At 37.6% G+C, this 25,043-nt stretch overlaps 1 protein-coding gene across 2 annotated transcripts in view; it reads left to right on the top strand.

The window, feature by feature from the left end:
* The window catches only part of PPP1R21 (protein phosphatase 1 regulatory subunit 21), a 31,215-nt gene extending 11,225 nt beyond the window's left edge, over positions 1-19,990 (top strand). For both annotated transcript variants that reach the window (XM_058834441.1, XM_058834442.1), the window contains 14 exons: positions 1,766-1,915; positions 4,913-5,014; positions 5,091-5,179; positions 6,025-6,161; positions 6,766-6,858; positions 8,119-8,246; positions 8,618-8,770; positions 9,536-9,628; positions 10,773-11,006; positions 12,371-12,406; positions 13,570-13,686; positions 14,586-14,684; positions 16,784-16,912; positions 18,678-19,990. In XM_058834441.1, the coding sequence (XP_058690424.1) occupies positions 1,766-1,915; positions 4,913-5,014; positions 5,091-5,179; positions 6,025-6,161; positions 6,766-6,858; positions 8,119-8,246; positions 8,618-8,770; positions 9,536-9,628; positions 10,773-11,006; positions 12,371-12,406; positions 13,570-13,686; positions 14,586-14,684; positions 16,784-16,912; positions 18,678-18,707 (1,590 nt within the window). In that variant the 3' untranslated portion in view covers positions 18,708-19,990. The remainder of the gene's footprint in view (positions 1-1,765; positions 1,916-4,912; positions 5,015-5,090; positions 5,180-6,024; positions 6,162-6,765; positions 6,859-8,118; positions 8,247-8,617; positions 8,771-9,535; positions 9,629-10,772; positions 11,007-12,370; positions 12,407-13,569; positions 13,687-14,585; positions 14,685-16,783; positions 16,913-18,677) is intronic.
* The last annotated feature ends 5,053 nt before the right edge of the window (positions 19,991-25,043 follow it).

The raw sequence follows: 25,043 nt of genomic DNA on the forward strand, positions 1-25,043 counted from the left end.
TTATCGGGTCAACCTTCAGTAAGCTAGAAGTTGGAAAATTTAACTTTTGAAGTTGATTAAAACTACAGTACTTCAGAAGTCTTTTCTTGAAAAAAGGTAGGTTTGGTAACCTAAATTTTCCCTCAAACTGAGCTTCTTTAGTCACATCACTTGAGCCCAGAGAATGTATGCACTTGTAAACTACACACTGGTGTGTGCACTAAAGTGCCATATTAATTAACATTACTTGTCACCAGTCACAACCCTTTCAAAGAATAAATCATGTCACTTTGAGATCTCTGCATAGTTCATTTATATTTTGTGGGATACTTCTTGCCAAAGCATCTCTTACTTGCAGTAAAATAACCATTATATATTTAAATATTTTTAGAAAACAAAGTGTTTCTGTTCACTACTGTAATTTAATGAAATTCCTTGTGAATATTGTTTAGTCAGTATTCAAAAATAAGCATTGGTTTTCTGGAATGGCTGAATATTTTAAAGTTTTTTAGCAAAATAGCAAATCAGAAACCTGTATGCAGTCAAAATTTTCATGTGTTGCTACCACTGAGGGTGGGCTCTACAACACTGGGTTTTTTTCTGTCTCCTTGTGTGTCTCAAACCTTCAGGTTAGTGCATTCACTTGCTACTGCAAGATATAAAATGGTTGCTTTCTCCATTCTTCAGAAGTGCCTGTAAAGAAACCTTTTTCCTAATAATGTCTGCTGTGTGAACAGGTGACCTGCTGTACAGTTTTGTGATGGAAATAGCCTTAAATTTCAGGTTGCTGCTGCTGAGTTCCAAGAAAAATCTGAATAACTGCATGGGGACTTTCTTCTTTTACTGTTTTCTGCCAGCACTGTGTCAGGAAACTTCATGCTTCAAGCTCTGCAGTCTTGAAAATGTTCCAGGACAGATTTTTATGACTGGCTTTGCCAGTGGAGGCAAAATGTTGGTGTATTAGCACAGGCTGCAGTGTAAAGGACAGTAATAGTGTCTGTTTCCCTTCCTTGCATGGCTAATTAACATACACAAACTGAGGATAATGACTGCTTTAATTACTTGCCACCATCCCAGATCCATAATCAAGATTGACCTGATTTAACAGTCCATTGAAGCATTAAGAGTATGTCTCTGAAGGATAAGGTATTCTTTGCTGAAATGTCACTATAACATTATTCTCTTTCCATAAATCCCAAAAGAGCATAGTTTTCTTCTCTGATGAATTTATATTCCATTCTGGATTAATTTCTTTGATGCCTTCCTGCTGTACTAAAGGCACAGAACAGCCTTAGTCATGAGCAGCAGCTCTGTTGTGTCCAGGTGAATAAGAGTTGAGTGTTCTTGGTGAGAGAAACAGACACCTTTAATTCTGGGAGAAAACATCATTGTTTTTTTACTAATTAAATTGAGGCTTCCTTGCAACCTGGTGTTGAGCTGTTGTCAGCAATTAGTCTGTTGTTCTTTGGAAATTTCAGACATGGTTTCTGTAATTGTGCTGACCTCTAAGTGTTTTAGTGGCTTGCAAGTTTGAAAAATGCAGCACAGGCAAACCATCACCAGTTGTGTGAAATGGAAAGATACTTTGTTGTCAGCAATGTGTCCTTCTGAGTGGCATTATAGTTGATGAATAAAATTAAGTTAAACATAACTGTTATGTATTTTAGGCTGAAATAATAACAAGAAGGAACTTACTGATAACGATTTTTTTGTATCCAAACAGTTTTTATTTTCATATTTAAATAGATCCATGCCAAATACAATCATTTTATAACTGTCTTTACAGCTGAAGCTGCGAGACCTTGCTGGCCAGGCTGTGGCTTTTGTCCAAGAACTTGTAACAGCTCTCCTGAACTTCCACACATACACTGAGCAGAAGGTACAGATCTTCCCCGTTGATTCTGCAACAGACACAATATCACCCTTAAATCAGAAGGTAACGTTTACACACTTCATTCTACAAATATATTCAGTTATTTAGACTTTAATGAGTGATTCCATGCAAACTTGCACCACCTTTACTGGAATGCTGTGTGTTCCTGAGAGCCAGCCCCTGCTGCATGAGACATCTCTGCTCGGTGAATTCTGTGAATGTGGGTGAGGTGTAGCTGCAGAGAATCCTTTTCCCCTGTGCCTCTGCTAGAAGAGCAATATGATAATCAAATCAAAACTCTGCTTTTTTGATTGCTAAGTTGAAGTGCATTTGCTGAAAGTTGAGCTGGAAGGAGGAGATGTTGAGACAGAATGTGGTCTTGTGTTTTAAGTGTCTAGCTGTAATATTAAATAAAGAATAGAAGTTAGACATATGAGGGAGAGAACCTGGGGTGTGTTCCCTTGTCAAAACACAACTTTATAATCTGATTTTGGGCTGCTTGTATGAAGATGTTTCCCGTTAGTGTTCTGAAGCTTCAAGTTTGTAAAGCATGTTGAAATCAATATGAGAAATCTTACTCATCTCTTTTGATAAAGTTCAATGGAAAGATTTTCTGAGAGTATCATCCAGAGCTGTTAAGCTTCATGTTTTGACTTGGTTTTCCTATGCTGTGAAATAGAGAAAATAACTGTGCACAAGGGTTTGTGTGGGGATGCATATATGTATGCTTTGGAACAAATTGCATTAAGATCAGAGTTGACTTCATAGTTTAAGGGGATCTTTGAGTATTTACATTGCAGGGAGTATTTTGTGATTCTTAATTTCAGTTTAGTGGTTGGTTAGGCTCAGACTTAAGTTGCTGAGGTGAATTGTGGTTTGCATTGATCAGGTGGCTGCAGTGCATGTGGTATCAATGTTAACTATCACAAAACTTTCCTATTCTTTGAAAAACCTCCTATAATCTCTTTGCAGGTAACAAATATGCTTATGAAAGTGGTTATCCACTAGAGAAATCCCCTTCCATTTGCCTTCTTAATTGTTTCAACTGTTTTAGTCAAGAATACCCTCCTGCAGAGATTCAGCATACTTTGAGAACGTTTTGTTGCTCTTGCCATCAAATGCCCTCAGAGTGGCATATCCTTCTTGTGAAAATTGTGGGTTTGTCATCTTTAAGATTTTTTGGGGCAGGAGTGGTGTCTCCTTTTTTCTTTAATGTGGCCAGTGTGGTGACTGCATTCTCAGGTACTACTGCAGTTTACACTAAAGCAGTAAAATCAGATTTCCTAGACATCTCTTATCACAAATTTTTTTTTTCCCTGATTTTTTTTCCCCTGTTTACCTCCTAGTTAACACTTTGTTGTTTTTCAGCACAGCTGAAACGTGCAACTTAATCAGAACCATATTTTCATTTTCCTTTTCTTATAATTGATTCAGTAGTTCAAGCTTTGTTTTTGTAATTTTATATATATATTATTTTGTAATCTCTTGTAGTCTGCTCTATTGTGTAATCATGATGTAATTCCCTAAATGCATGCTACTTCTCTGGGCTTTTGCTGTGACTTTCCAGCATTAAAGCATCTTTTATTGCTCAATGAAGCTGTAGTTACTCCTGTATTTTTGATTAATTTATCTATTTGCTTGGCAAGTGTTGTCAGGGTGATTTTTTTTTTTTAAATTTTTATTTTTTAGCTTACTCCACCAAGTTGGTCAAAAACCTCCCCTGAATATGGCAGAGAAAATGAAACAAGTGTCAGGTAGTGGCTTAGTGGACTTGCACTGATTTATTTTTCCCCAACTCCAGGTCTTGTCTGGTGCTTTCAAGCTATTTTCCCCACCAAACACTCAAAGTAGATGTGGACAATTCCCTGCCAGGTTCAAGTATTCCTTTTCTCTTTAAGTGTTGGATTGCTGGGTTCTGCTGGGTCTACAGCATCATGCTGGATAATTCAAATCCTCTCTCTTGCAACAAAAGTCAGGAGCATTCTGCATGTGTTATTTCTTCTTCCTTAGATTTAGGAATTTTCCCTGATTCCATCCAGGTTTATGCATGCTTGGATCAGAGCTTAGCATCTCACTGTTCTTGTTAACACTGTGTTACCGCACTGTAATAATACAAGGAACAACTAAAATCTCTTGTACTCTGCCTGGGATCTTTAGCTGCCCTTGTGGTGTAAATAATCAAAGGTGAAGGTATCTTTCTGTGGGGTAAAATAAAAACCAGGATCACTTTTTACTATCTATATTAATGTGTTGAAGAAGCTTTTTGTGATTCTGAGGTACCAGAATGGAAAGCTGATGTTGTTGTTACATTTTGATTATGTGTAAGAGTACACCTTATGTTCTCAGATCTGCTTTTTTGAAGGCAAAATTAACTATAGGATTTAATTAAGGAATTTTCAGAAAAGTCAGGCAGGTCCATGAGGCCAAAGTTTCATTATTGCCTGTCATAGTTTTAGAAGTAAGAACTTAGAAGTAAGAATTCTCCTGTGATCAGTTGGAGCTCCATGCTTTGCATGCTTTGACTCATGTTGAAAACTGGACTGAACACAGATAAAGACACATCTCTTGCTCTCAGTTTGACTTGGGTTTAGTTCTTCACTACTTTGCACAGCATAGCTTTGCAAATGTTTGTGCTGATGGACGAGGCTGGGAGGCAAACAGCTTTTGGGAGGAAGGTGGGATAGTTTATTCTGGTGGTAAACGGTGCATGGATCTAGCCTTAATTGGATGTAATTGAGAAAGGAATGCAAGACTATTTAAAACTAAAAAGTCAAGGTTTGGTGTGCTGTGCATGGCAGTTCAAATGACACAGGATGCCGTGGCAAAGCCCTAGGCGTGGTTTTGCCTGGACTTCTAGTACTTCTCGCTTTCCCTCAAGGTGTGTTTTTGCCCTATAGAAGAGGTTGCTGTACATCACTGGACTGTTGTATCTCATTAATGACACCTTAGGCATCATTAAAGGGAACAGGGGCTTTGCCAAAATGTCCCTTTCAGTTATTACCTTGGCAGAGTTCACAGGAGCCGTCAGCAAGCACCATTTTAAAACCTCTCTGTCCTCAGTTCTCACAGTATCTCCATGAAAACGCTTCCTATGTTCGCCCTCTGGAGGAAGGAATGCTGCACTTGTTTGAGAGCATCACAGAGGATACGGTGACAGTCCTGGTAAGATTTCCTCTTTTTGGTATCCAAAAAGATTCTTACAGAGCAAAACTGCTTACGTGTTGTTTTTTCCTTTCAGGAAACAACTGTGAAATTGAAGGCCTTCTCAGAACATTTGGCTTCCTATTTAGGCTTTTTAAGAAAGATTCTTCCTTATCAATTAAAAAGGTACCTTTCATTTGATAGATAAAAAATAGGCACTGTGTCAGGCATACAGCACTGTCAGCACCTACAGCCTTAAAACACTCTAAGCTCTGCTCTGTCTTAAAAGGCTGAAATATTTTTTTTCTTTTTTTTTTATGATGTTTTCTAAACCTTGCGATTAGGCATAGCTTTTTTGAGGCATTAGGAGTAAAAACATGTATTTTAAAGCCCCTCCACACACACCCTCCCTCACAGATAAGACTTCAAAAATAATGAAACTTTCATTAATGTTTCTTAGTGTTATTCAGTAACATTGATACTATCCAGGTGTGATACACTGAAACTGTTAGTGCCTTGGGCCTCTCTGAGGGTTATTCATCATTGAGGAAATGTAGCAATGTAGGAAAACTTGGCCAGGTGTACATCCCTTCTGTGAAAATCTTTGTTCCTGGTCTGATTAAAGGGAGGTGAACTTTACGTGCCAAGAACTGCTTTAAGAGAGGGTTTGGACTAAGGAAGAAGAAAAACCTTGATTTATGCCTAATTTATAACTGTTCTCATGCTCCTTAGGAAGCAAAAGAGAATTTATGTAGTAGAGCAAAAAGTCTTGAAACTTAAATTACTGCAATCAGTTCCTTGCTGTGAGAGTAAGTCATTCCTGGCTTGTGACCTAGGAGTGGAGATGCACATGGTAATTTTCATGTATTGATGAGTTCCTCTGCTATGTTAGCCTTTCTGAAAGAAATTCCTGGTCTGCTGTTGCTTTGGACTGGGGAGGTAGAGAACACGTATGTGCTCCAAAACTTGTGAACTTGTTTTTTTTTTAAGACAATTGCTTGCTTTTAAAAAAATAATTCATATATTCCTAGTTTGGAAGAAGAGTGTGAGTCTTCTCTTTGCACAGCTGCTTTAAGAGCTAGAAATATGGAGCTGCACAGAGACATGAAAAGGTTGACTGCAGTCTTTGAGAAGCTACACACGTACGTCAGTCTTCTGGCCTTACCAAGTAAGTGTCAGTTCTGGCTTGGTTGGTTACCCTGTGGCTGGTTTTCTGTGGGTTTTTATAGTGTGATTGACTGTGTGCCTTTGTCACCTCTTAATTATGAAATCATTGGTAAATTACATTTTATTACTAATCATCACTTCCAGCCCCTTGTCTTAAGGCTATTACAGCTGTCATGGTAATGAATGAATAAAATTTGTGTGTTTGTGTGTGGGGAAAAATAGCAGTAGGAAATGGTTATTGGATAGGCTCAGGTTCACTCTTGGGAGTGGAGAATTTCAGTCTTCACTCTTTGGAAAGACCTAGATGATCCTTCCTACAGATGTGAACATCATTCTGTATGTGTGATTTTTGAGACCAAAACAATTGATATTTATCAAATCCGAGTAAAAACTAGGGAACTTGGAAGCCTTTCACTTGCCTGCTCTGCCAAAATTGGATATATGTATGTTTGATATTGAAGGGGAAATTTAAGTAAATGAATGTTATGATTTATGCAAACAGTTCTAGTAGGTGGAAACTGAATTATTTTCAAAGCTAACTTTTTTCATTCATGGTCAATTCTTAGTGTTGTGATTTTCTTTTCCTTCTTATGTGTTACTCTTAGGTACAAGACCAGAAGGACTCCTTAGGACAAATTATGACTTTGTGTTTACAAACATTGCTGCAAGTCTTCATGGATTCCATGACATTTTAAAAGGTGAGAGTTGGGAATGTTGTCTTGTTTCAGCTTTGCTTCTTTCTTGTTTAGCATAGCACATGTGCACTCTCTCTCTAACAGTGCTGAGTGTATCATATGTGATAAATCTAGTTTGTTCTACCTTTACAAGCTAAAAAGCTAAACCTACTAACTGCTTGTTTTAGACATTCATGCATGGTTTTCATTCCTCCATTCTGTTGGCTTTGTTCTTCAGAATTGCTGGATTATTTAATTGTGGCTCTCCAGATTTTCCTGAGCAGTGTCACTTTCTGAGCTTCATTGCTCTCCTGAAACTAGCATACAGAATGGAATGCTATGAAATGTACATATTTTCCCCCTGCATATGTAGCACTGACCTAGTACCTGCCTTCAAAGTGGAATTTTTCTTTCCTATTTTTAGGGTGATGACTATTTTTAACATGAATATATAACCAAAGCTTACAAAGAAATGTGGGTTCTTTTTGAAACTTGGCTTCTTCTGGAAAATGGTTCCTGCATGTCCTAGAATTTCAGTACTATGTAGCTGTTCCTGGGGAGAGTATAATCCACAGAGATGGATTTTTACTAGTCAGCTGTTTAAACATTAAGCTTTAATAATTTTAATCAAAATAGATTTTTTTTCTTAATAGCATTAATAGTATTACCCGGTTTTGCAGAGTCTTTGTTTTAAAGAAAAAAAAGGAGATATTAAAGATACTAAAGATGGTACCTCACACAAAATGACACCCTAAACCAAGAGTTTTGTAGCATAGATAAGTTTAAAATACTTTCTACCCCTTAATATGGTCACTACAAAGTAAAGTCAATCCAATCTACGCTTTAAAGGAAGTACTGAAAATAGAGCTAGTGAAAAAAACTGTCAGTAGAATTCATTAACTATCAACAGAAATGCTCCTCTTAATATCTCACACTCCCATACTCGAGAATATTTGATCTCTCTCTTCCTTCTCAATCCCAAGTAATTTTGAACTTCTTAAGAATACCTCAGTTTAGTTTGTGGTGGTGATGAGCTGGGATTTCTCCATTCTGTAGCAACAGTACTCTGTTTTAAAATTGGTGCACATTATTCACTTGTCAGACAATTGTTTGTTTTTTTTTTTATTAGGCCACAGTGAGAATGTACTTACATGATAAATACTTGGTTCTTTTTAAAATTCGGTGTTGTTGAAATTAATATATTTAGGCTAAGATGCTTTTGTGAGTGACTTTCAAAAAGTTTTGTATTCTTAATTTGGCATAAATGTGCTTTTCATTTTCCAGATATTTCCAAGCATTATAGCCAGAAAGCTGCTTTAGAACAGGAAGTTCCAACTGCCACACAGAAACTCATAACTACAAATGACTGTATTTTATCCTCTGTTGCTGCTTTAACAAATGGAGCGGGCAAGGTAATGGATACATTTGTTTCAAACAATGCCTTAACTTGTGCAGATTAAAAAAAAAAAAAAATAAACTTAGCTGAATGATTTAGAAAATCTCTGTGTGCCTCTGGTATTAATAATCTACAGTGTCAGGTTGATTCTTGAGTTATTTTGAAGTTACGATTTAAAAACAACTGAGTGAGTGATAAAAGCAGATACTGTGTAGAGGATGCTTTGTGCTAGGAAGGTCTAAATCACATGGAAGAGCCTGTAGCTTGTTTCAAAGTCTTGTTAAGAAGTCCTGTTTCACTAAATACTTATCTTTTGAAAAACTAATTGCTCCAATGAATCCTTCTGGTCAGCTTAATTCAAAGAGCCACTTCTCTTGATGTGTGTAGATGGCCTCGTTCTTCAGCAACAACTTGGATCACTTCACCACCTCGTTGAGCTATGGCCCTAAGGGAGGAGCAGAGTTCATCAGCCCTCTCTCAGCTGAGTGCATGCTGCAGTACAAGAAGAAGGCAGCTGCCTACATGAAGTCCTTGAAGAAGGTTTGTTCAGCCAGCATGCTTGCACAGAGAGAGCGCGGTTCTGTTGATAGTTGGTTATGCCAAGGAGAATACAAAGTGAGGATTTGCAGTGTTTGGAATGGAAGAGATTGTCTGAATGACAGGTTTTGGCTGAGGAAATTGAATCCTCAGTGCAATAATGCTACTGAGAACTTTAGAGAGTGTAGTTGCCCTCACAACTTATGGTATGTGCCAATTGTGTCATTACCCATTTCCACAAATTATTTCTATGCCAGGACTCCAAGGAGAAGAGGGTGGCTGCTTATTTAAATTTCCTCCTGTATTCACCAGTAATACAAAGCAAATGAAACCATATTTTTACACTTGAATTCAATGGGAGGCATAGGGAAAAAAAAAGAAGTAGGTACCCTGGAGAAAATGTGCTGAACCAAAGGGTTGGATGCCATTAGATCTCCCTGTTGCCTCCATTAAAATTAACAATTAAGTCATAATGTACTTAGCAGTTGTTACTAAATCACTTCACTGCAATGTCTGTAAAGAGGACCTTAAGATGCCTTTGGTCATTAATAAACACTTGGAGTTTTCTGGGCACTTTTTTTTAATCAACTGTACCTTTTGGGGCAGTATTTCTTGAGAGCTTTTTCCTGCTGCCCAGTAAGTACTTGGAACATGAGGGTTTTTTCCCTTTACTAAAGTAAGGAAAGTAGTAAGAAAATGAAAATAGAAATACCTGTTCTGATCTAGTGTGTGACATGTTTTGAGAAGGTTTTTTTGATTCTTCTGCAGCCTTGTGCAGATTCAGTGCCTTATGAAGAGGCTTTGGCCAATCGCAGAGTTCTCCTGAGTTCTACAGAGAGCAGGGAAGGTCTTGCACAACAGGTATTGTGGTATACATTGTACTAACATATATGGTAGCGTATTTTGTAAAGGTAGACTTGTATCAAAGTCTCCACATTAATGTCTGTGGTCATTTGTAGGTATGAATATGCTGAACCTTAACATTAGACTGTAGATGTCTTGTAGAGTTTTGAAATAAACTCCTTGTCTGGCTGGGTTATCTGTGGAATGTACATGTAGATAGATATAGAAGCCAGGATTATGCCATTGGTATCTTCATTTGGAAATACAAGAAGTCGGGTAATCTTTAATCATTAAAATAAATACAAAATAAATACAGGAGTAAGGCATACTGAAGGATTAGTTTTTAATGTTGTGTACTGATTTGAGTCCTCTTTTGGACTATACAGGAATTATTAGCACTAGTTAAGAGCAGTGATTTATCTTTTCAGTTAGAGTAATAGATTAGAGTTTCTATCTATAGTATGCATATATATATGTACATACATATATATATAATTTTTTTCTGGAAGGTGAAGCGGGGTGGGTAATATGGTATTTAAAAAGCACAGCAGATACAATTTGTCCGTTGCTTCATATGAATAACTAAGTAATAATGACACTTCTTTATTAGCTTGGATATTCAGCCTGTGCTTAATGCATTTTTACTGAACTGTTAAAGAAGCAAATATTTTGGTGATTTTTTTTTTTTTTTTTTGTAGTTGCCAGTATTCTAAGTGAAATGAATTTCAGCAGAAATACGCAGTGAATGGATGTGTTCTGTTCCATATTTTTTTTCTTACCTGGACAAAGTGGGTGGGTCTGTCTGTGTGAGGTGGGACAGCTGGGAGGGGACAGTTTGTCTTTCTGGAATAAAAAAAGGTAGTGATAGTGCCAGGTACGCATCTTTCAAGTTTTTATAAAATTCTTCTCTGCTTTGGTTTTCCACCTAGTACAATGTTGCCAGTTTTATGAGTTGTTCATGTTTCCAACTAAGTAAATAGTGTGGCCATTTTTGACAACCACAGCTAAACACACAGCTCAAAACAGTGGTTGTTTACCTGCTGCACTTTGTTACCTCACTTATGTAATGGTTTAAAATAATACTGTCCTCAAACATTTCCTGTGTGAGGTTTTTTTCCTCCCTGGGTTCAATAACCTGGACTGTAAACTTTCCCTCCTAAAGGTCCAGCAGAGTTTGGAAAAAATCGCAAAACTTGAACAAGAAAAAGAACACTGGATGTTGGAGGCCCAGCTAGCTAAAATAAAGCTAGAGAAAGAAAACCAAAAACTGAAGAACTCTCTTACTGGACATTTAACTGAAACTATCCAGGAGCGTTCAGTTTTGCCAAATACAGCAGAACAAAAGAAGGAAACCACAGAAAAGAGTCTGAAGGAACCTATTAAGAGCACCAGTCTGGTAAGTAACCTTTCCCTTCAATAGAGAAAATCCACTTTCTTTAGTAGCAGTGCTGTTTGATCAGTGGAACACTAAAAATGAAAGCCTTTTGACTGTATTGAAAAGCATTCACTATTGGGGTCCTTGTATTTGCAAAGCTGCTTGCAAATTCTTTCTGCAGAGTTTGGCACTTCTTAGGTTTTGAGACTTTGTTTGCTGTCTTTAGTATTGTGAAGATATTTTTGTAGTTCTATACTTGTGTAACTGAGGAGGAAATAACAGGTGTTAACCTCCTGATTTGCCTATAGTTAGGAAACCTTGCAAGTGGTGTGTATCTCGGTTGGGCCCATGTTTCCAGTACTTTTATTCATCTCTAGGTATGTTAAAGCAAATGGAAATAGGTAGGTAGTGTTTGTAAATGGATTTGAAGACTTATTAGGGTTAGTTTGGGTTCAGCAATTGCTTTTGGATGTGTTCTTTCCTTGCTCTTCTGGGTTGGCAAATGGCATTTTCCTGTTTACTATACATATTTAAAATGAACTGGCCTTTCCCCTGAATTCCACTTCTGAAGTGGCATAGTGGTATTAACAGGAATGTCATCTGTAAGAAATAATAAATCTACTCAGCATTCAATAGAATGCTCTCTCTTTGTTTGTTTTTTTTTTTGGCCTCTCCACTTACCTGGTCCAGGGTAAAAATAACCAGTGGACTGTTTTGAAATCCTCAATTTTGAAGTAAACTGACATCTTAAGTTTTTGATCCTCTATTTGAATCCTTAGGAATTTGAGGACCATGTTACTCACAGGTCAACACATTCTATGAATATTTCCCATAAACATAAATTTCTAGTCCTGTTGAGATCAAGGGAGGAAAAAAGCCCCTTTGATTATGAAGATATTCTTTCATGAAACCAGGTATTGGCTTACACTGCTCCTGTAGAGTTTTATCAGTACTTACTAGTCAGAGGGGAAAGGAAGGAATTTGGAAGGTATTCAAGACATCCAGGTTGACTTTCCTTCATCTTAAACACAACCAGTAATGTTTCAGTGCGCTAATGTGGCTCTGAATTAGTTTCATATGATCAAGCAGTTGCATAACTGTACGAGCCCAGCTGCATTTTGTTGCTTTTATTGCCTTTTCCCCCTCTACCTCGTAAGACAGGAGATATATTTTTGAGAGTTGATGTCAGGTTTAATTCTGTTTAAGGCACTCATGTAACCACTCTTGTTTATGTTGCAGGTGGAAGTACTTAAGTTTGATTTCAGTTTGAACGGTTGCAAGATTGTTTAAATTTAAAGTCCTTCTATGACTGAAACCAAAATGCATACCAAATGGTATCTATTATTTTGCAGTTCTCATTAAGTGTATTTTTTATCTTGTTCTAGATTGGAATGTTGACTGTAACTACTGATAATGAAAAGGTAATCTGTTTTAAACATTATTAAAGTCCATCTGTTAAATGATTCAATTCTGATTCTACTAAACTTATTCCACAGGTCTAATTACCAAGAATAGCCCTGTATAATGACACAAGTCAACCATGTAGTCTTTATATACTAAATGGTCAAATTTCTAGAATCCATATGTTCCTTAATTTTATTCTTCTGATACTGAACTGTTACTTGGCCCATGTAAGCATTTTGGAGCAGTGTGAACTGAAGTTGGGGTCTGCTCTCTGTAATTTGAGGAAGGCACTGGTCTGTCTGTGCCTCAATAGCCCAAACTGCATTCCAAGCCTCAATTCTTAACCCTCAAGGAACTGCTCAAGCTGCATAAAAGACCCTAGCTGCAATGCCTGGGGTACAGAGCAGAGGTCACCCTGAAACAAACCTTCAACCAGCCCTCAGACTAAATGTTAACTCTTTATTTAGCCCTGCTATAATGTAACACTTGATTCAGCAGGAACTTCTGAGAGTAAGGCTGACTGCTTTTCCTTTTCTGATATCACAGGGACCTGATGCAGTGTAATTCACTCCTCCTTGTCTTCTGAAAGGGGGAGGGGGCTAGATAATAACTGACACAAGTTCTCAAAGGCTTCTGCACAGTGCTGAACTTGAAGATAATGACAAATCATGTGAAAGCTGACTCCAGTGGGTTAGTCTGTAAACTACTGAGTTCTTGGGCTTTTTTTTTATTTTCTTTTTTTTAAATTTTGAATGTCTAAAGAAACTTCTGGAACATGCAACATTAGTAAAAGTTAGATTTTTGTATGCTTCTGAAATAAAGTTATGCGAAGGAATTCTTCCTTGTTGGGAAGAGGCAGTAAGTTTTCACGTAGGTGAAAGTTGTTCACTTCTGCAGTGGATTTTTATCTTCATCACACACTTGATATATTGAAGCAAGTTAAAGTCTTGCCTCTTCAGTCAGCTCTTTGTCATGTAAGGAAATCTGACATTAAGAGTCCCCATTAGAGTGACAAATTGCAGGGTGGCCTGCTGTAATTTGTCTGTTGTGTTTGGGGAATTTAATACTTTGATACTGGTGGAGCAGCCAGGCCTCAGAAGGAAAGAAAAAAATCTGTATAGAGACAATGTTCAGGTATTCAGTCTACTAAACATAAACAGCTTAAATTTTTCTTTGCCAGGCTCCAGATGTTGAGTCTCGTGAAGACCTGATAAAAACTCACTACATGGCCAGGATAGCAGAGCTGACCTCTCACCTGCAGCTTGCTGACAGCAAATCAGTGCACTTCCATGCTGAGGTGAGCATGCAGGCAATGACAGTAAATCTCTTTTTGAACTTCCCACAGGCAAGTGCTATGATAGTGAGTTTCAATATATGGAGCATAATGTTTTATAAAACTCTGCTCCTGGAATATTTTTGATTGTGGTCTAGCATACATAAAAACATATACTGTAAAAGAACTTTTTATGTTCAATAAATCCTTTGATAGCCTTGTCTTGGCTGTATTAAGAAATATAATGTGTGTCATGTATAGGTTTGTTCATATAAGCTGAAGCAGCTGGCTTTAGTTACCAAGGAAGTTTTGACTTAATTTTATAGTGTTGTTGATGTCATTCAAAAATATTTGAGTGTATTATGAAGTGATGGAAACAGCTCTCCTGAGAAAATTGGTTCTTAGACATAAGTTATGCTGCAAGACTGAACAAGATGATTCATTGTATCTATGGTTTCCTTTTCATTTTAAGTCATGAGGGAACTTCTCTTGAAAGTGGTGGCTGTTTTGATTTGTGTAATAAATGATGTGGAAAAAACTAAAGCTCCAGGTTAACAGAGGAAATCCTCTTAAATATTTTTTTTTTAATGGAAGATGATGTAGTATGGAGGAACCACGTTTTCTGTGATATTTGAGCCTTGTGTGAAGTGAGTTTGTATTGCTTTTTACTTATGAAAAGTTTTGTAGCAGTTACGAGAAAAATATGATATTTAGAGGTTTGGCAATATGGTAGCTCTGTGAAATGAAACATTGAATGTTAGCATTGCCTCTGCATTTAAAAATGAACACAAGCTCTGAGTTTCTTGAAATCCAAGTATCACAGAAAGATGAAAAAGTCCAAAGCAACCACTTAAGGATGCCACAAGGCAATACTCTGGAACTGACTTTGATCCCTTGTACCCTCCCTGTCCTGTTCTTGGTAGTGTCGAGCACTTGCCAAAAGACTTTCTCTGGCAGAGAAGTCCAAGGAATCTCTCACGGAAGAGTTGAAGCTCGCCAGTCAAAACATCACCAGATTACAGGCAAGTAAATTGTTCTGTAATGTAATAGATGAATTTTGTAATCATGTATATGGGGAAGTTGGAGCAGAAAAATTACAACCATCTAGCCTGGCCATACCATTACTAAGTCCTGAGTTGTGGAATGTAGGAACTCTAGTGGTATGTAGAGAAGAGCCTTAAATCATCTACTTTAAATCCCAGGTATAAAGTTGAAGTGGAACATGCTTCCAAGAAAAGGTTATAGTGGCCAAACCTGTGTGTTTTAGCACATTTGATATCAAGGATTTTCATGAAAATGAGATCGTTGTAATGTCAAAAGGGGTGGTTGTATGACTGATTTCAGATGATACAAGGAATTCTTAATCCTTTCTTGAACCTGGGTCTGAAAGTTCTAAAAAATGCCAGGTTGATTTGTATTTTTTAATATAGGTACTTTAATATTAAGCAAAGATAGTTTTGGGCTAATCTTTAAGAAGCTGTTGTTAACAAAAATCAACTCTTACACCATCCTGTGAGTGTTCTGTCCCTTTGTTCTTCTCCTCCACACAGCTGAGAAAGGAACCAGTAGTACAATAAAGTGTAAATAAATACACAATTCATAAATTCCTTCGTGTTTTCTTTACATTTATTTAATATCATTATTGTTCATCTGTCTGTGATGCTAAGTACCAAAATTGCTCCATACCAGGCCATGAATATAATGTTAGAAACTTCAAATTGTTGTGCCCATGGACAATCCTTTTTAAACACTTTTTTTGATTTGTTCCTTTAAGAAATTCCACAATCAATGTTGAACTCAGCATGAGATGTTAATTTCCAACTGCATATTAAACTTCCTAGGAAAGATAGCAGGCACACACCTTTTGTACATTTAGTATTCTGCATAATATTGAATAATAGACTTGTTTAGGTTGGAAGGGTCCTCTGAAGGTGATTTGTCCCCCTCCTTTGGTCAGAGAGGAGAGAGTTCAGATCAAGCTGTGGAAGTGGGTATTTCCTATACATGCATGCTGGTCTTCTGCCACAGTCACTCCATGTCTTAGGCATTGGGCTGTTCCTCGTTCTGTTCTTGGTCATTCAGCTTTCCTGGGCCCCTGTAACATCCAGGGCAGTTTTACCTGGGACCTTTCCAAGCAGACCTTTAAAGAATCCAGAATCTACTCTTCTTGGGACTAGGGTTGCTGTAATTCTACTGTTCATCTTGGTTCCCTCAGGAACCTAAATTCCACTAACTCATGGTAGCTGCAGCCAAGGCTGCCATTGGCTTTCACATTCCTGACCAGCTTTTCCTTATTTGTAAGTAACAGGTAATTTGTAAGTAAGGTTCAGCAGGGAGCATCTCTTGGTCCCACTGATCACTGGTACCAAGAAGTTCTTTGCCACACTCAAGACAACTTCTCAGTTGCTTATGTTCCACCTTGCTGCCCTTCCAGGATGTGTCAGAGTAATTAAAATCCCTAATAAAGATCAGGGTCTGTGCATGGGAGATTCTTATCTGCTTGCAGCAGATGCCTGTCATACCACTCTATTGTTCTCCTGTGATCCCTACTTATGAGATCTTAATAATTTTCAAGCCACTCCTTCAAACAGAGCAAGATTTTTTCCCTTCTGTCCTTCCTGAAGTGTGTGTATCCCTTCATGGCTGTGTTCTAGTCATGCACACTATGCCCCCATCTCTCTGTAATCCCAGAGAGATCATAGCTCTCCCTAGCTAGATGTGGAGTGGTGATTCCTTCAGCTTTGGATGCCATGTCTGTTCTTCTGCAGGCCATGCTTTAACCCTTGTTTTACTTTAACAAGTAAACATTACTTGTTTCCTGGCTGGAAGCAGTGGTGGAAAACTTAGCTCTTACTCTTTTATGTAAGCCATAAAAAGTGTGTACGTGTGGCGGGGGAATCTAAAGGAAGCAACACAAAAATAAAGGGAACAAACCATACATGAGACTTAAGGTAAAAGAAAAGTAGCTGTTGACTTCCTTAGTTTTTTGTTTTTTTTTTAGCTGAATTGCACACACTCAGCATCAAAAGTGGAGCTTACTAAGTGGAGGTGGAAGTGTGCTGCTTTGCCAAATATCACTAATACTGAGCCAGGGTCTCTGGTTATTTTATTTTTCCCTTAGGATGAATTGATGACGACAAAGAGGAGCTACGAGGACCAGTTAAGCATGATGAGTGACCATCTGTGCAGTATGAATGAAACCTTGACTAAGCAAAGGGAAGAGATTGATACACTAAAGATGACCAGTAAGGTGAGCTGGCAGTGCTGACACAGGGCCCTGGCTGCAGCCGGGGGTGTGGGGGTTACATCTGGTGTTCCTGCAGTACTGCCCTTGGACAAACCAGTTCATGAGCTGTAATTCTTACACTGAGCCAGCTGGAAAGAAAACTCCAAACTTGCTTCTCCAAGTTCCAGTGAAGAAAAAATTCTTGCTAAGTACACATGTGGGAAAGAAAAAGCTCTTCATGTCACTGCCTCACATTAAGTTCTCAAAGTGTATCCTCTGATGGCAGATCATATCATTTTTTTGTTTAAATGTGGTGAAAATGGAGCTATTTGTAAATCTAGCTGGTGGGCCTGTGTGGTTGCAATTAAGTTCTGGGTAGAAGTGTCCCTTCTCCTTTTGGTTGCAGCATGATCTGTCCTTGGCAGCTGGTCTCTTTCTCTTTTATTTCCATTTTGTAGCTCATCTGTCCCTTGTGTAGGAATGAAAAAGTTGCAACTTGTATTCTTCTGTGAGCTTAAATTCTTTACCAGGCAAGGAGTCTACCCACTTATCAGAAACAGATTTTTAATTTACCTAATGATGAAAAATACAGAAGTCTGCTTTTCTGAGCAGTCAGTGATTAAAATCCTATTCTGATGCTGCTAGGGAGGAAAAGATGTTGTGAAGGCCTTGGCCCTTTGCTTGTCTGACTGTGAAATGAATAAATTGTCATTATTCTCCTTAATTGTGGGATGCACAGAAGCAAGTGTCACCAAAGGATTAAAAAAATAAAAATAATAAAAAATCTATGTTCTGATTAAAGATCCCATGATGGTGATTTTTATTTTTTTAGAGTAAACTCTTCCCCCTGCTTTTCTTCAGATTTCTGAATGTTTTAACTTGGCATTGTATTCTTTAAAATTACTTTGTTGTGTATAAGCCATTGTGTTTCCAGAAGGAAGCTCTTGGCTGCATACTGAACATAGCACTTAATGTTTTTATAAAATGTTTTTTGGAATTTCTCACTTGCCATACTTCTAAGACTTGAATTGGTACTCTGAGGGACCTCAGAATCACAACAGAAGCCACACAGGTTTTCAAATGTTACCAAATGGAGATTCAGTTGAAATCCAAATGATGCAGTTAAAGTCCTTATCACTTGGAGAGAGTTGTTGGTTGGATTCAAAACAAATGTTATCTTCAGGAAATAGGAGGACTGAGAATTGCCAGCAAGTAACTATTGCACAAAACTTTATTTTAAGCTCCGCATTTCCTTTGTGGAATTACTGCAGGTCAAATGTGAGCTGGCTAGCTGTTGAACAAACTCTGTTCTGAATTAGGAATAATCTGTACAATCTGAATCAAAATAAAATTTATTTTGGGAAAAAACCCAATATGATGGGGGATTGATTTTTAATTTGATGCAGTTATTCTATAAGAATTTATTTGGAGTAGCACCTGAAGGTGCATTATGATTTGACTTGCCTTCACTGCCCTTACAATGTTAGTGGTATTAATACAATTGAGTGTCTTGGGGTGTCCCTCAAATGTCTTTCACAGGTTTCAGTTATAGTAAGGAACTGTTCTGCTTATTTGAGATATTTGGTACTTGGCCCTGTTGTGTTTATAGAAATAGAAGAATTTTCAGAGCAAACATTACAGTCTGTCAAAATTAGAGGTCTGTGGACTATTTATTTTCAGTCTGACTGTACCTTGTTTGCTGTAGGCATAAATTATCAGACATCAGATTTTGTATGTTACCTGTCTAGATTTCCTTACCTGATAATGTTCTCTTTGTTTCTTGTTGCAGGGAAATTCTAAAAAGAACAAAAATCGGTAGTTTACAGCTGAGTCTTTGGAAGCTGCTGCTGCACAGGATGCAGATAGTGACCATTCATTATCCAGTTCCTGTTTGTTCCAGGAAGCAGAGGCTGGTATTGGGTCTAGTAAAAACTGAATTGGTGCTGTAAATGGCTTTAAAATATTTAGAACTTGTAACAGATAAAATAGACCTTAATGTTGGCTCTAAAACAGGAAATACACACACTATGGATAATTTATATAGTAATTACCTTCAGTTTTTACTGTGCACTTTTTAAAACCAGGTTTTGATTTCATGTAACAACTTCAGATTTTGTATATTTTCAAATATGTTTCTGCATTAACAAGTTTGGATTGGTGCAGTAGGTGTCTGTTTTTGAGTTCTACATGTAATGATCAGCACATGTACATTCCATTACTTGTTAATAACAGTTTAAAAATGAATTTGGAGACTTTTTGGCCGTGCAAGCTGTGCAGTTACTGTAAATGTATTACTCCTTTTCTCAGCCCTCTAGAATTAATTGGAATTGTGGTTTGAAATGATTTTTACAAATTCACCAAGTAAATGGGATCATTGTTAGACTGCAGCAGTGCAGTCCTTTCCTGCTTGTATCTGGCATTTTGGATTTTGAGGTAAAGAGCACAAATAGCTGAATTGGGCTACTTCAGTGTAATTGTTTTAAGCCATTTCTGTAACATTTTGTTTACACATGTATGTATATATATAAATATATATATATATAGGTTGAAATAGCTGTTTAAGGCTAGAGGAAACTGAGATTGTCATTTGCCCCAAAAGAGTGAAACAATGTGTGTAGAATAGATCAGCTTATTGTGCTCTCTTACAGTAAAGAAGAAATATGTAGAAGATTTAAACACTGAATTTGCAAAAGGTCTTAATGGAATTGAGTTGTGATGGATTCACTGGGGGGGGTTCACATGGCTTTTCCCGTGTTTTCAGAAGTTTGTGAACTTAAGGCCTCTCCTAAGATTTTTAATTTTTTTTTTTTCAAGTGAAATTTAATATCACAAGTTTTCACAGCATTGATTTGTTGTTCGGGGGTGAGATTTGTTTGTGTTAGGTTGGGGTTTGTTTTGGTTTTTGGTTGTGTTTTTTTGGTTGGTTGTTTTTTGGTTTGTTTTTTTTTTTTTTAAATCAGATGCAGTGCTGCTCCACACTTTCCACACCAATCTTCTGTTCCATAATTCCCATTATGGCACTTATTTGTCCCACAGGGTTTACTCTGATATCAGATGTGTTGAAATGTATTATCAGTATGTAATAATAAAATCAACCACACGAAACCAGCTTGACTTTTTCCTTCCTTCTGGCTACGCCCAGGTTGCAGAGTGTGACACTGGTGGGGTGTTCCAGCTGTTGCTGGTGGAGTAGTTACACCAGCCTAGGTGCTCTCAGTGCTTCCCTTTGTTCTGATGTTCTTCCTTTCAGAAGTGCAAAATAGAAGTGGTTGTGAAAGGGAGAGGACATGGGGAGAACCTGCAGGGTTTCTTATTGATGTTGAGTTAAGAACTGTGTGCTGGTGCTAATGAGGGTTGGGAAGTGTTGGCTTTCTCTCCAGCCGTTTTATGGAAGCAGATACAGCTTCAACTGTTTCGTTTAGGATTGGGAAGCTAATTGCTTTCTTCCAGTTCTTTTGAAGCTGCCTTTTCTGAGAACTTTCATCTTGCACTGAAGGTACTAATCCAGTTATTTTAATTCTCTGAATCAAATCACTGAACTGATACTACTTTTACCAATACTACTTTTCATAGGTTGCTTCATTTAGAAGAAGATTTTGCTTAGGCTAGTTTTTACATGTCTGAATAAAAATAACTCACTAAGCAGTAACCATGCTCAAGAAGAGACAATTCTGATCACTTAAGCTGCCTTCAGTTTTTCAAGGGAATGTTTTGAGTAAATTCTAGACAAATGTAAACTATCAATACCCAAATATAAAATCTGGCAAAAGAAATTTAAATCAGTGTTTTGGATACTGCTCTGGTAGTGCTGTAAGGGGCCACAGGACATTGCATTTAACTCAGTGGCATTAGTAACTGGATCAAGTGGAAATACCAACTCCTTGTGCTTATTATTTGCTAAATAGATGATGCTGAATCTTTCTCAAAATATTAAATGTTGTTAAATGTCTAAATGGCTACTGCATCAGGTTTTTCTGTTAAAAAACTGAAGCCTTGTTTCAATATTGCAGCCAAAAATTCATTTTTGAGGCAAAGTTTTACAGAAAAATTATTTTGAGCTACTTTGCAATGGTATCTGGAGAGTATCATTGAATGTGCAAAATTTGGACAAGGAAATTTTACTAAAAGAATTAATCTTCAAAAATGTGCAGGGTGAATGTTTGCCTTCTTTTCATTTGGTGGTTCATTTGGCAAAACCAGTGAGAAAGTGTTTAAAGTATAAAAATCTTTAGCACAATACAGTGTGAAACCAGGTTTAAAGAAAAGCCTGAACATCAGTTACCCTTTTTAATGACAGTTCAGTATGGCACACAAGTTTGTAAAGCATTTTTTGAGTGCTTATTTCATTTTTCCGTATTGTTGGGTGCCTCATGAATAATCTCTCATTCTCAGGTTAAAGTGGCTAATTCAGAAAACAGCACTATTTTAATGGTTTTAATTGGATTTCCAAAAAAATCTTTCTGAGCTTTGTTTTAAAGCTATACTAACATGTTCAAGGCTTTCAAAATGTTCAGCTTTCCTAGATTTCTGAAAGCACATCCCCACATTCTGTGTGTTCAAAATAAATATCTGCTGTAATCAGGCATTAATTTAACTTCAAGATTACCCTCTTAAGAGCTACTGCTTCATCAGTTTGAAACTGCCCAGAAGCACCAAAGCCATTGTCTATTTTAAAAGGCCTTAAGCTCCTGGAGGTCAGAGATTTCCTTGCCTGAAAGCTTAACTTCTGAAACAGGAATCTTAGGCTGTCGTCATAAGCTGTGCAAGGGTGCATCTCATTGCTCTTTGAACAGTGATTATTTTAAATTGCTGCATCTGTGATTTAAACAGCAATCAGCTAAAGTGTTGGTTTAAAGTTGGTGGTGTTTGTCATGTCTCTTGATAATCCCTTCAGCTTCATTCTGAAGCAGTTCAACGTTTCATGGTATGATGGTGCCATATCTCAGTGGATGTAAAATATCCAGGCTGGAACAGTTTGTTTCCCTACCTTTAGCTGTTCATATGGTTATTTTCCCTTTTACCCAAGTCATTTCTAATTTGTATGTATAATCCTGCTGCTCCACCTGCCCTACCTTCCCTTGCTGGCAGATGAAGTTTTGGTGTGAGGGTCTTCAGCCTAGCATATTTCCTGGATGCTGCCTTCACTGTTCAACAGTGCTTCCTACGACTCCAAAACACCGATTTGCTCCAGCTTGCAAGGCATCAATTGCAAACAGGAAAGGAAATAAACTTTGTATACACATTGTGCCTATCAGGAGAAGGGAGAAGTTATTTACTGGCTTGGCTGAGCAGTGTCAAGGCCGTGGGGTTTTTTTAATAGTGTAAATCCAATGATATATTAAACTTTGGAGAACCATCTGGCCCAGTAAATTGGGCAAACCTGTTGTTTAATACAGTCTGTATGTAAGGTAATTTGAGAGCACTATCTTAGCAACAGCAGGGTCATAATAAAAACAAAGCTTAGTGCAGTAAAAAATTGTAATTGCTGCCAGAGGTCTGATTACTTCCTCCCATGAAGGCTGGATGCTGCTCTAAGAATGCTTGTTTTGTCTTACCCTGCATTTTCTGCCTCTGTCACTACCTGCAGTTTTGCTTGGCTGTGAATTCAAACCACGTTTGTTTAGAAGAGGCCATTTTTTCCCAAATTCCTGAATATTTCCTTTAATCAGAGTTAAAAACTTTAATTGCAGTTGTGCCTGCAGTGTTGCCAGCTTGGCAGAGGGGGACAGAGAAGAGCTTTGGGGGACCTTTAAAGCAGAGCCTGAGCGGGCTGTGAACTGTAGCACATGGAAACTTGCCTGGGGCAGCACTCATTGTCTGCCTCTGCTGTGTGTGTAGGCAGCCTTAGACACGTCAGTGCTCATTCAGAATCACCCAGCTCCCTACAGAGACAAATACTCGAATTGCTGCAATGCTGAGCTGCAAAAAAAAAATCAATTTTTGATTCTCCTTGGGCTTAATTTGTAGAGCAAGACACCCTACTAAGAATCCTAAAAGAATTCTGGTTATAAACTTCTTGCATGGAAATAAATTGCAGAGATAGCAGTAGAAAGCATAATTTATCTGTTTTAGCACTGATTCACACTGTGAGTCTAAATCTTTCTAAGCTGATGAGGTCTTAACTACAGAAGAAGCCTTTGAACCCCAGGCCTGGTATCAAAACTGTACTTGTGGTCTCCCATAAACAACAGGGCTTTTTCCTGGGAAGAGTTAAAACCACAATGCTTAAGAGTCCAGGTAATTTCCAATTATTTTAGGCACTAGGGATTCTTTCATGAATTGACTTGGCATCTAGTCTGTGGTGGCATGTAGCTTCCTGCAGGCTCTGTCTGTATAAAGTCCTTTGCTTCTGGGATGAGTGTGAGAACACCTTACATCCCCACACACACCCTGCTCTGCCCCAGACACAGCCTTCATCCTTGCCTGCTCTCCCTTAAAGCTTCAAGTTTCTTTTCTCTTGCATTTAAAAGTATTCCTTTTGTGCTTGAGTAGTGAATGCAGAACATTGTATCCGAGAAAGATCATTTTAATGAAGTTATGAGCTTGAAAAGGTCGGAACTGAGAATTTCAGTGCAGTTTCATTAACTGCAGCCTTTGGCGTAGGGAACAGCTGTAATCCCAGAACTGGTGCTGCACCTCTTCTGTGCCGTATCCTTAGTGACTTTTGAATTGTCTGTACCATGTGCAGCGTGGCACAGAAAATATGAACCTGGAGAGGGACAATCAACTTGACCAAAAGTTTCTTCTGAAGTCTGGAAACAAGTTTGTGTTAGGTTATTGATCTAGCCTATGAGCTCAGGAACATTTGAATCCAACAAGGACTCAATTTCTCACAGAAAAGGACATTAATATGCTAAATTTCTATAATCAATTTATATGTAATAAATATGCATCATTTAAGTAGTGAATGTGATAAGCTTGTAAGTTTTTAATATCAATTGTACTCTGTGAAAGATGGATTCATTTAATGCGAGGAGAATTTGACTTTTCAAAACAAATACATTTTAGTTAAGATGAACTTTTGCAGAGATTTCTTTCTGAAATAAAAGCAAAGCAGTAGAGGAAGGAGTTAAGATAAGTCTAGAAACAAGTGTTTTTCTGACTCTATTTAGAAATATTTGGTTCTAGCCAGATATGAACTGACAGGTTTTGCTTTGATAAAATAGTCATAGACACTAAACATTTTATTAACAGGGCAATATACTGCAAATCATATTAAGATCAACTTAAATATAGTCAGCAGTGTAAACTGAATTTGTTAGTGTTGTAAAATGTTGAATGAGTTTTATAACTGCCTCTAGCAACATGTAATACCATATCTTTATGTGAAATGCTCTTCAAATTGTATTTACAGTAGAAAAAACTTTTAATAGTTCTAATTTGTTCTGCATATACTATTCATCAAAGTCAAATTATTTTAAGGAATTTTAAATCTCAATACCATTTTTTTTTCTCTGATGCTTGAGTTTATATTGCACTGAATTACTTTGGAAGATAAAGTAATAGTAAAATTTACTGGAGAACAATAGCCTTGTCTTGAAAATGTACACACTTGTCTCAGCAAAGGAAAATCTGATCTATTTTTAGATATGCATGCTTTCATAAGGAGATATGACAAATTAATACCCTACCCACTTGAAAACCATTGGGAAGAGCTAATGTGGAAGCTAAACAGGAAAAAAAGGTTTCATTGAATGCTGTGAAGGAGTACATGAGAGTTTGAAGAACTCATTTTGGAGTATGTAGGAAAATATTAGAGATTATTTCAAATTTCCTGGCATTTTGGCAAAACGGGAGGTATCGATCCACTGGTTCCCTCTGCTGAGAGGTTGAGTGTGTCCTGGGAGAAGGCAGAGACTGCATTGTTTATGGAAGAAAACAATCTTTATGGAAATACAATTTTGACATCAGGCCTGGATTTCAAGGGCAGAAGACTTACAGGGATGGAATTCCCAGGGGAAGAGGCTGGTACGAGGTTCTGGTGCTCCCTGAGCTCTGAGCCTGGAGGCCTCAGTCTGGCAGTGCTCAAGAGAGGCCCTCAAGGAGAGAAGAATGTGACAACTCACTGGCTTGCAAGTTACTGGTTAAATGATGGTGAAAAGGTTCTGTGCTAAATTTGGCACTGGATTTAATGAAAAAAATTAAGATAACAAAC

This window comes from Poecile atricapillus, chromosome 3, assembly GCF_030490865.1.
Source record: "Poecile atricapillus isolate bPoeAtr1 chromosome 3, bPoeAtr1.hap1, whole genome shotgun sequence".
Taxonomy (NCBI): Eukaryota; Metazoa; Chordata; class Aves; order Passeriformes; family Paridae; genus Poecile; species Poecile atricapillus.